Genomic DNA, 10,527 nt, shown 5'->3' with positions numbered 1-10,527 from the left:
TCTGCAGGTCAAAAATAATTAAAATTGAACAAGACTTGGAAGCAAGAGATTTTCACAGACCTCACACTCTTACTCTTTCCCCTGACTATGGCTCCTTAATCTAAAATGGTTCTAAGCTCTAATTTTTGATCCCAGGAGTACAATATTCACAATTGGGATATGCTAGTTGGTGGGGAAGCCTGGCATTCTCTGGGACCAGTGGGACCTTGCAAATGTGCTAAAGTGAGTGCATATCTGCACCAGAGTCTGGTGACACCTAGTGCTCTTCAATTTCATAGTAAAAGCCCTAGTCTGGGCTGGAAGATAACCAAGTTTCAGGCAAGTGGCAGCTGGCAGACCCCTAACTTTTTGATTTCCCAACAGGGTGACTTTGCTTGGCTTACCAAAGGGAAAAGATGTCTAAAAAGCATTTGAGTCTAAGTGGACAATTGGGTGTGCAATATATAAGCTAAAAACAAATTTATCTCACCAAACATAATCTTCTATTTTTAGCTGCCTGACAATAAAGTATGTTCATACTCTAAATTTCTATAGTTTGTAATAACTTTATGATAGAGAATACAGTAACAAGAATCATATCCACCAGGAATCACTGCCACAGAGAAAGGGATGTTTGGGACATTTGTAAAATGAGGTGGTTTACTGTTTTTCATCTTCTGTAAGTTTGAAATTGACTTAAATCTTCCAAAAAGGTTACTGTCTTCAAAGCTGACACTCATTTAGAAGCTGCTTTTAATTAAAAAAAAGACAAAGTGAGCCTATATTTGTAAACATTTATTCTCTTGAACTGAAAAAGGCTTGCATCAGCACACATTGTACAGCCTTGCAAATTACACAGAAATTGAAAAGAAGGTTCCTTGTTCATAAGTGCAATGAATCTTTGATGTCCAGTGATCCGCTGCAAACAATGAAAACAAACTGTTAAGCACTTAAGAAGTTTCCAGCACTCATCAAATGCATTTCCTTAGGTGACAAAAAATCCACAAGGAGGGGAATGCAAATAAGTGGCATTTAGTTATTAGAGAGATACTTGAAAAAAAAAAAAAAAGTGGAAGTATTTTCCTGCTTAGAATGATTTCTGTTCCCCTCTGAATGTAAGTGGTTTAAGAGGCATTAAGAACATAATTTATTTTATACTTAATGTTCACACTACCTAAATGAATAAGGAAAGGGTCCTACAGGGAAGAGTTATGTATTTTTTGGCAATTGTTTCTGAGTTTAGAGATTTGGGGGGAAGAGTAATCCTCTATTTGTGGGCTCTTCTTAGCATCCCTAACCCCGAAGGAGATAGTACATGGTTTTGACTTGGTTATTTCACTCCTGCATTCTTTTTCCCTCAAATTTTAAGTTGGGTCACATTGTGCTGGCTGCAAAAAGAAATACAGGTTGCAACTGGTTATAATCATTTTGAAGAATAATTTGCTGTACAATAGAGCTTTGGATCTGATACAAGAATTTAGAAATATAAAACAAAATAACTATAAAAGTTAGGAGGCATTTGAACGGCATTTCCTTAGAAAAACCTGCTAACTCTGTATCATTCTGACGTGGATTCCTACAGTCATGTGGGGTGAAATGCATATATTTTTCCCCTTTGCTGGATCACTGGCCTTTCTTCAAAAGCTATAACGCCATGAACACACATCCTAGGAGTCTCTATAATGTTAACAGAAGCTCCAAACACCAAGCCAATCAAAGATGGGAGAGGGCAGGGGAACCATAAAGGCGAAGGGTCCAAAGGTGGCTGTTACTGAGAACTTGCCCTTTCCAAAATGTGAAAGTCATAGTGCTTCTTGCTTGTTCTCAGCTTAAACTTGTTAACTGAGTTAATTTGTTTCTTCAATGCATTCTGTGCAGCTGAAATGGAGGGGAATGTGGCTAAGACGGTGTAGGTGGAGGCCAAGTCACTGGGTTTAGAGCGTTCAGGGTTGACAGTGTTGTCCCCGCTGCCACAGCAGAGGGGGTGACGACGTGGTTGCGACTGGGGGTCCCGGAGCCACCGGATCTTGGCGCCAATTTTAAAGAGTTCCCCAAAAAGCTTTTCAGCTTCCATGCGAGTTATTCCATCTGGTAGTTCAGTAATTTCCAAGACCTTCCCAACAACTAGAATAGAAAAGGTACAGAAGTAACACATTCCTGTTACCAAAAAAGTTGGGTAAAAAAGCACTGCAGACTCAAATATGACATGGGAAATGACCATGCGAATACACAAAATTAAAACTTTTAGGGCTATCTGTTCTTTTTTTTGGGAGATGGAGTCTTACTCTGTTGCCCAGGCTGGAGTGCAGTGGCGTGATCTCGGCTCACTGCAACCTCCACCTCGCAGGTTCAAACGATTCTCCTGCCTCAGCCTCCCAAGTAGCTGGGATTACAGGCGCCCGCCACCATGCTCAGCTAATTTTTTGTGTTTTCCGTAGAGACGGATGGGGTTTCACCATGTTGGCCAGGCTGGTCTCGGACTCCTGAGCTCAGGCAATCCACCTACCTCAGCCTCCCAAAGTGCTAGGATTACAGGCATGAGGCAGTGCACCCGGCCAGGGACATCCATCTTTTAAATCATTCCTACTTACCCCGTAGGCAAGGGGTAGAGAGCTAATAGTGTTAAAGCTACTGAGCTGGGTGTGCCTGTGATCCCAGCACTTTGGGAGGCTGATGTGGGTGCATCACCTGAGGTCTGGAGTTTGAGACCAGCCTGACCAACATGGTGAAACCCCGTCTCTAATAAAAACACAAAAAATTAGCCGGGCATGGTTGTGGGCGACTGTAATCCCAGCTATTCGGAGGCTGAGGCAGGAGAATTGCTTGAACCTGGGAGGTAGAGGTTGCAGTGAGCTGAGACCATACCACTGTGCTCCAGCATGGGCAACAAGAATGAAACTCCATCTCAAAAATAATACATAAATAAAGTAAAATTAAGCTACTGATGTCAGTCTTTACTGGTAGTTGCACAAATAAAAAGAAGCATTGTATGGTGGCTTCTCTAAATTAGGTGATCTCAAACATTTTTCTGAACTTCACATTTCCATTGTAAAATAAAATAAAAGCACTTGCCCTAACCACACCACAAGGCTGCTGAGTAGAAAGTTAAAGCACAAACTTGAAGGCACTGTACCACAGAGAGGCAATATATTTGTTCACTCAGACTCTCTCCCACATGGATGTAAGGACAAACCCTTTCTCAAAGAACTAAGAGGCTAAGAGTTTCACTCTACTTGTTCCTCTCACACATTTCTATTTGGCCCCTCTGTCCCTCCTAAACCTACCTGCATCTTACCATATATACTCTCATATCTCAAATGACATAGGGTCATAGGAATATATCCAAGAATCCTAAATCAGAGACAGCAACAATTATTATGACTTTTTGCAGGATTCTAGGGAGAGGAAAACCCATTTCTGTGCTGTGGTGTGTTCTTAAAGACTGTCACCGGTTTGTAGACCCATATCCAGTTGCCCCTCAGAGACATACCTGTTTCTCCTGCTCCAAGGTCGGTGGACGCAGCTTTTTTAGCTTGTCTCCTTCCTCGGTTTCCATGCCTGCTGCCAGGCTGACCCTGAAAACCCAAAAATAGTTGAGAAACAAGGTTAATAATGCTGAAAAACACACTTTGGATGTTTAAAAACTTAACACCCAAACACCTTCAGTTTGGGTTTTGCACTCTGGCAGAAGAAAATCAGTCCCAGGCCTTCTGAATTCTGCCTCTGTGGCAGTGACATTCCTGTCCATTATGACCAATCACTTGCTGACAGTCCTTCATTAGCAAGAGTGCCCCAATTCCTAGCCACTGCCTTGTCTTTGGGTGGCACTAGGGAATTACTGCTCTGCCAAGCAGCATGCCATCTTCTCCCTTGCTCTGCTCCTGATGGAGCCAGTGATAATCTGTGTAAATCAACTGGCCGAGGCACAGAGCTCTCCTTGGGCAGTGCCAACAGGTGGGCTCAGGGTTGCCCCTTACACTCTGAGGGAGCCATGATGTTCTGCAACAAAGTCTAGGAGGTTAGTTGTCTTTTATACCTGTTGGTTTGGAATGTGTCCGTGCAGAACAGCAGGAGGGTTGTACTGCAGCGGCTGGCCAAGTAATGGATACCTGGAATCTCCTGAAAGTCAATAAAATATATTTACATTTTTTCTTTCCTCAGTTAAAAAAGGCTTGCCAGACGCTGGCATGGTGGTTCATGCCTGTAATCCTAGCACTTTGGGAGGCTGAGGCAGGTGGATTACTTAAGGCCAGGAGGAGTTCGAAACCAGCCTGGCCAACATGGTGAAACCCCATCTCTAATAAAAATACAAAAATTAGCCTGGGGCGTGCTGGTAGACGCCTATAATTCCAGCTACTCAGGAGGCTGAGGCATGAGAACTGCTTGAACTTGGGAGGTAGAGGTTGCAGTGAGCCGAGATGGTGCCACTATATTCCAGCCTGGGTGATGGAATGACTGTCTCAAAAATAAAATAAAATAAAATAAAATAAATAAAAATAAAAAAGTACTTGCCAGAGTTTTCTAATTGTTCAAAATAAGATGAACAGGGGAAAGAAACAAGTATGGCAGCATAAAAAAAGTATAGATAACTGACATTTTTCTTTTGGAGACAGGGTACTGCTCTGTCGACAACCCAGGCTGGAGTACAGTGGTGCAATCACAGCTCACTGCAGCCTTGAACTCCTGGGTTCAAGTGATCCTCCTGCCTCAGCTTCACAAGTAGCTGGGACTATAAGCACAAACTACCACACCTGGCTAATTTTATTTTAGGAGAGATAGATTCTCACAATGTTGACCAGGCTGGTCTCAAACTCCTGGCCTCCAGCAATCCTTCCACCTCATGAGTTGCTGGGATTACAGGTACAATCCACCATGCTTGGCTAAATGACATTTTAAACAAGAATTAAAAATTTCCACATATCCTTTTAAGAGCCCAGGCAAAATTCTGAAAAGATTAAGGACTAATAACAGTGGTTAGGAAGCAGGGTGCATGGTAGGAACTACATGAATAGAGATAGGATGGAGAGAAACTTCTCTGTACACTTTGAAGATATGGAAGAGGAAGAATCTAAGAAAACTATGACACTAAATCCTAACATCCCATATGAAATACACCAAAATAACTACAACACACATGCCAATCACTTGAGGTGCTGAAATCTACATCATTCTATTATGATTAAAATCTTACCTTTCAGAGGAAGGAACTCTGGATAAACATTAAGTCTTTATCTCCCCCAATTCACTATTAATTGCTATAAATTTATGCATATAATATATGCATGTACACATTTACATATACTCAAACACACTTTAATAGTTTTAACCAATGGGTGATTGTACATCCTAGGTCTTAAGTCTGCTCTTCTTAATCTTTAAGTGAAATTTGCATTTATAATTTGAACCTGTTTAGAAAAAGTTGTGTAGTTCTTAAGTGTCATTATTCATAAGTATCCCCTTTCTAAATCAATAAGTGTGGGTTAGTGAGGATGGAGATCTTCCAATTGCTTTCTTTCACTCAGGAAAGCCAAAAGTCATCACACAGCAAAGGCTTAATAACTGCTGACTGCAAAAACTTTGCCTTGGAGAATAACATTTTTGTGTTAAATTTTCATTTATTTTATAATCATAAGTTCTCAAATTTAGTACATTTTGTGTTTGGAGGAGGGTTATCAGTAGGTGCTAGGAAAGCATCCTCAGGAAATTGTGCACCCTTTCTCCTGAGAGCTTCATAACAGAAAGAAGCAAGGTGTGGACTTCTTGCCATTCCACAGGGCTCCTTCCGGGTGAACACAGTGAAGATGCCTGGGCAGCTCCCTGGCAGGACATATGCATGACACACTCGCTCTTTCCCAACCTATAGATGGAAGGGCAGATATGACATGGGGTTTTGACACTGAGATCAGAGATGCCAAGTGACATGTGAAGCTGTATAAAAAATAGTTGTGAAGGCCAGGCGCAGTGACTCACGCCTGTAATCCTAGCACTTTGGGAGGCCGAGACGGGTGGATCATGAGGTCAGAGTTCGAGATCAGCCTGGCCAACATGGTGAAACCCCGTCTCTACCAAAAACACTAAAAATTAGCTGGGCATGGTGGTGCGTGCCTGTAATCCCATCTACTTGGGAGGCTGAGGCAGGAGAATAGCTTGAACCTGGGAGGTGGAGGTTGCAGTGAGCCAAGATTGCATCATTGCACTCCAGCCTGGGCAACAGGGTGAGACTCCGTCTCAAAAAAAAAAAAAAAGAAAAAAGAAAATAGTTGTGAAGAAGTCAGAGTTAAGTGCTACAATAATGAAATTTAAAAAATTTAATGAGGCTCAAAAACTTAGCGTTAACAGAATAGCTGTTTAATGTTGATAGCATTAACAGAGAAAGCTGTGTAAAAATTCTGGAATCCCCTAGATAAAGACACCTAAAATTTTTCAACAAAAGGTAAAAACCTTTTAATTCTATAGAATTTCAAGTATATAAAAGTATAGATAGAAAAGCATAATGTACCCGCCGTCATCCAGGTTCAACTGTGATTGCCCCTGCTTTGTTTTTCCTGAAGTATTTAAAGCAAATCTCAGCATTTTACTTGTAAATATTTCAGTATACAAATATTTATATCTAATGGATAACTCCTTTTTTTTTTTTGAGACAGAGTCTTGCTGTGTCACCCAGGCTGGAGTGCAGTGGCACCAACTCTGCTCACTGCAACCTCTGCCTCCCAGGTTCAAGTGATTCTCCTGCCTCAGCTTCCTGAGTAGCTGGGATTACAGGTGCCCACCACTGCGCCCAGCTAATTTTTTTCATATATAGAGATAAGATTACAGTCAGCAGTACAAAGACCCCTCCTAATAGGTTGGGCTAGGTGTTCCTCTTGCAGCATTCATACCAGACTGTATGATGCATACTGTTTCTATTTATCTTTTTAAAATATGCAATTTCTAAATTAATTAATTGATTAATTTATTTAGAGATGGAGTCTTGCTCTGGCACCCAGGCTGGAGTGCAATGGCACGATCTTGGCTTACTGCAACCTCCACTTCCAGGGTTTAAGCGTAGCTGGGATTACAGGAACGCGCTACCATGCCCAAGTAATTTTTTTTGTATTTTTAATAGAGATGGGGTTCACCATGTTTCAGGCTGGTCTCAAACTCCTGACCTCATGCTCCACCCATCTCAGCCTCCCAAAGTGCTGGGATTACAGGTGTGAGCCACTGCACCTAGCCTTTTTTCTAAATTTAATAAGGAATTTGTTTTGTAGAAAATTTGGAGATAGAGAATTACAAAGAAGAAAAAAACGACCCCGGTGCTGGGTGTGGTGGCTGACATTTGTAATCTCAGCACTTTGGGAGGCCAAGGTGGGGAGACTGCTTGAGCCAAGGAGTTCAAGACTAGCCTGGGCAACATAGTGAAACCCTGTCTCTACCGAAAATACAAAAATTAGCCAGGTGTGGTGGCGTGCCTGTAAGCCCAGTTACTCAGGAGGTTGAGGTGGGAGGATCATCTGAGCCAGGGGAGGTCAAGGCTGCAGTGAGCCACAGGTGTACCACTACACTGCAGCCTGGGCGATGGAGTAAGACAGTGTCTCAAACAAGCAACAACAAACAAATAAACAACAACAAAAACCACCCTGGTAATTCCATCACTTTTAACATTTTGGTGTATATCTTTTCAGTCTTCTACATGTGTGGGCTGACTCATGCATATGTGTGTGTGTAAGTTTTTAAGGAAATTGAGATATAATTAACATACAATAAAATAAACATTCCAAGTGTTGAATTTGATGAATTCTAACAATTGTAAAAGTCCGTGTAACCATACCATCCCCCTTAAAGAACATTTTCATCCCTGGAAGAGTTCCCTCCAGCCCGCTTCCCAGTCAGTTCCACACTCCATCTCTACTACTATCTGATTTTTAACGTCACAGATTAGTTTGTCTGCAGCTGAATTTCATATAGAATATATTCTCTTTTTGTCTTATTTTTTCGTGAACATCGTGACCTGGAGAGTCATCATGTTGTTGTGTGTCAGTAGCTTGCTTTGTTCACTGTTATTGTTGAGTAGTACCCTTTTAAGGATGTAGCACAATTTGATTATCCAGTCTCCTGTTGATGGACATGTTGGTCATGTCCAGTTTGAGCTATTATAAAATAAGGTTGCTATAGATGTTCGTATACAAGACTGTGTGACCATGTTTTCAATTCTCTTTCCCCTAGGAGTGGCATTGCTGGGTTGTATGGTAAGTGATTAAAGTCTTAGGAAACTACCATACCTTTTCCCAAAGCGGTTTCATCATTGTACACTCTTACCGCCAATGTGTGAGAATTTTAGTAGCTCTGTGTCTTTACCAACATGTTTGTTAAATATTCACATGTGGATTTTGCATGCTGTGGGGGTTTGGTGTACTTATTATTTTGTCACCCAGTTAATAAGCACAGTACACAATAGGTACTTTTCAATCCTCACCCTTCCCCCTCAAGTAGGCCCAAGTGTCTATTGTTCCCTTCTTAGTGTCCATCAATGTTTAGCTCCCACTTACAAGTGAGAACATTCTTCTTTTTTTTTTTTTTTTTGAGATGGAGCGTCAATCTTGTCGCCCAGGCTGCACTGCAGTGGTGCGATCTTGGCTGACTGCAACCTCCGCCTCCCGGGTTCAAGCAATTCTCCTGCCTTAGCCTCTCAAGTAGCTGGGATTACAGGCATGTGCCACCATGCCCGGCTAATTTTTGTATTTTTAGTAGAGATGGGATTTCACTATGTTGGCCAGGTTGGTCTTGAACTCCTGACCTCAAGTGATCTACATACCTCAGCCTCCCAAAGTGCTGAGGCGTGAGCCACCATGCCTGGCAAGTGAGAACATTCTTTACCAACATTTGGTGTTGTCCGTCTTTTTGATTATAGCCATTCTAATGGGTGTGAAGTGATATTCTGGCTTGAATATTCATTTCTATAATGACTGATGTTAAATATCTTTTCAATGGCTTATTAGACATCTGCATACTACTTCAAAATGTCTGTGTAACTTGTTTTTCAAAATCACTCACCATATTATGAATATTGCTCCCCCCGCCTTTTTTTTTTTTTTGAGACAGAGCCTCTCTCTGTTGCCCAGGCTGGAGTGCAATGGCACGATCTCGGCTCACTACAGCCTCTGCCACCCAGGTTCAAGCGATTCTCCTGCTTCAGCCTCCCAAGTAGCTGGGATTATAGGTGCCTGCCACCGCGTCCAGCTCATTTTTGTAGTTTTAGTAGAGACGGGGTTTCACTATCTTGGCCAGGCTGGTCTTGAACTCCTAACCTTGTGATCCACCTGCCTTGGCCTCCCAAAGTGCTGGGATTATAGGTGTGAGCCACCGTGCCTAGCCTGAAAATTGCCCCTTCTTAATGGTTCTTTAGATAGCTACATAATATTTCTTGTATGAATATACCATAATTTAAGTATTCCTCATTGATGAACAGAGTTAGGTTGTTTGTAAATTTTTTTCCTATAGGATAAACTCTTCTGTATATAAATCTCTGTGTGCATTATCCTTAGGATAAATTCTAGGAAATAAAATGATTTCCATATTAGTTTATAATAATCTGCTTGCATATCTGCCCCCCCAAGTAGAGTAAGGGTTAGTGAGGGGAAGGCCTTCTCCTTATTCATCTTTATACGCCAAGGGCATAGCCATTTCCTTAATAAATGATTGCTGAATAAATTTTTGTATGATCTTTTTTCTGTTTTATTTTTGAGACAGAGTCTTGCTCTGCTGTCCATGCTGGAATGCAGTGGCATAATCAGAGCTCACAAAGTCTTGAATTCCTGGGCTCAAGTGATCCTCCTGCTTCAGCCACCTGAGTAGCTGTGACTACAGTTATGTGCCACCACTTCTGGCTGATTTTCGTAGTTTCTCTAGAGACAGGGTCTTGAGTGGCCTCTAGTGATCCTTCCGCACTGGCCTCCCAAAGTGCTGGGGTTACAGGTGTACGCCATTGCGCCCAGCCTGGATAAACTTTTGATATATATTACTCTAACACAGGAATTAAAATACCGAAAAAAATGTAGAAAACTGTGTATTATTACTATAGAGGAATGGATTCTAAGAAGCGATTTTAATGTGATCATGTAATTACTAAATATAAGTAATTACTGAATTAATAATTATTAAACAGCAATGATACATTAAGGTTAGGAGAGTATATGGTCACAAATAGAGATGCCTGAGTGTAGGTGAAGATGCAGCTCTGTGGAAAATAGAAAGGCAGTATTACCAAGATAAATTATCAAGTGACTGGGAATGGATGTCTTAAATTCTCTGAAGTTGTGACTAGTTTCATGTACACTTACCTTGCCCGGGGACAAAAGGTCTAGAAAATTGGGGCATGATGGAAAGTGGTGGTCCAGAAGGACATACAGTTTTCAGAGTGGACAGCTGAGCTGGTGCTGGCGACTGAGCTGGTGAAATAATGGGGCTACTGAGTTGAGGGCTGTGCTGCAATTACAATATGTCAAGAAAATGGGTCAGCATTTTGGGCAGGCTTATTTTTTTTCTTCCTGATTACAAACATGTCCTTGT

General features: G+C 41.6%; 1 protein-coding gene across 19 annotated transcripts in view; it reads right to left on the bottom strand.

Moving 5' to 3' along the window:
- Positions 1–758: 758 nt before the first annotated feature.
- Positions 759–10,527, bottom strand: part of R3HDM1 (R3H domain containing 1) — a 195,412-nt gene continuing 185,643 nt past the window's right edge. For 18 of the 19 annotated variants that reach the window (XM_037988052.2, XM_037988054.2, XM_007964825.3 and 15 more), the window contains 4 exons: positions 10,299–10,443; positions 4,016–4,098; positions 3,470–3,554; positions 759–2,103 (listed from right to left, as the gene is read on the bottom strand). In XM_037988052.2, the coding sequence (XP_037843980.1) occupies positions 1,748–2,103; positions 3,470–3,554; positions 4,016–4,098; positions 10,299–10,443 (669 nt within the window). In that variant the 3' untranslated portion in view covers positions 759–1,747. The remainder of the gene's footprint in view (positions 2,104–3,469; positions 3,555–4,015; positions 4,099–10,298; positions 10,444–10,527) is intronic. The other variant, XM_073019640.1, reaches the window with a different exon arrangement.

This window comes from Chlorocebus sabaeus, chromosome 10 (genome assembly GCF_047675955.1).
Source record: "Chlorocebus sabaeus isolate Y175 chromosome 10, mChlSab1.0.hap1, whole genome shotgun sequence".
NCBI classification, from domain to species: Eukaryota; Metazoa; Chordata; class Mammalia; order Primates; family Cercopithecidae; genus Chlorocebus; species Chlorocebus sabaeus.
Note: the sequence above shows the minus strand (reverse complement) of the source record. Positions and strands in the feature narration are given on the sequence as shown.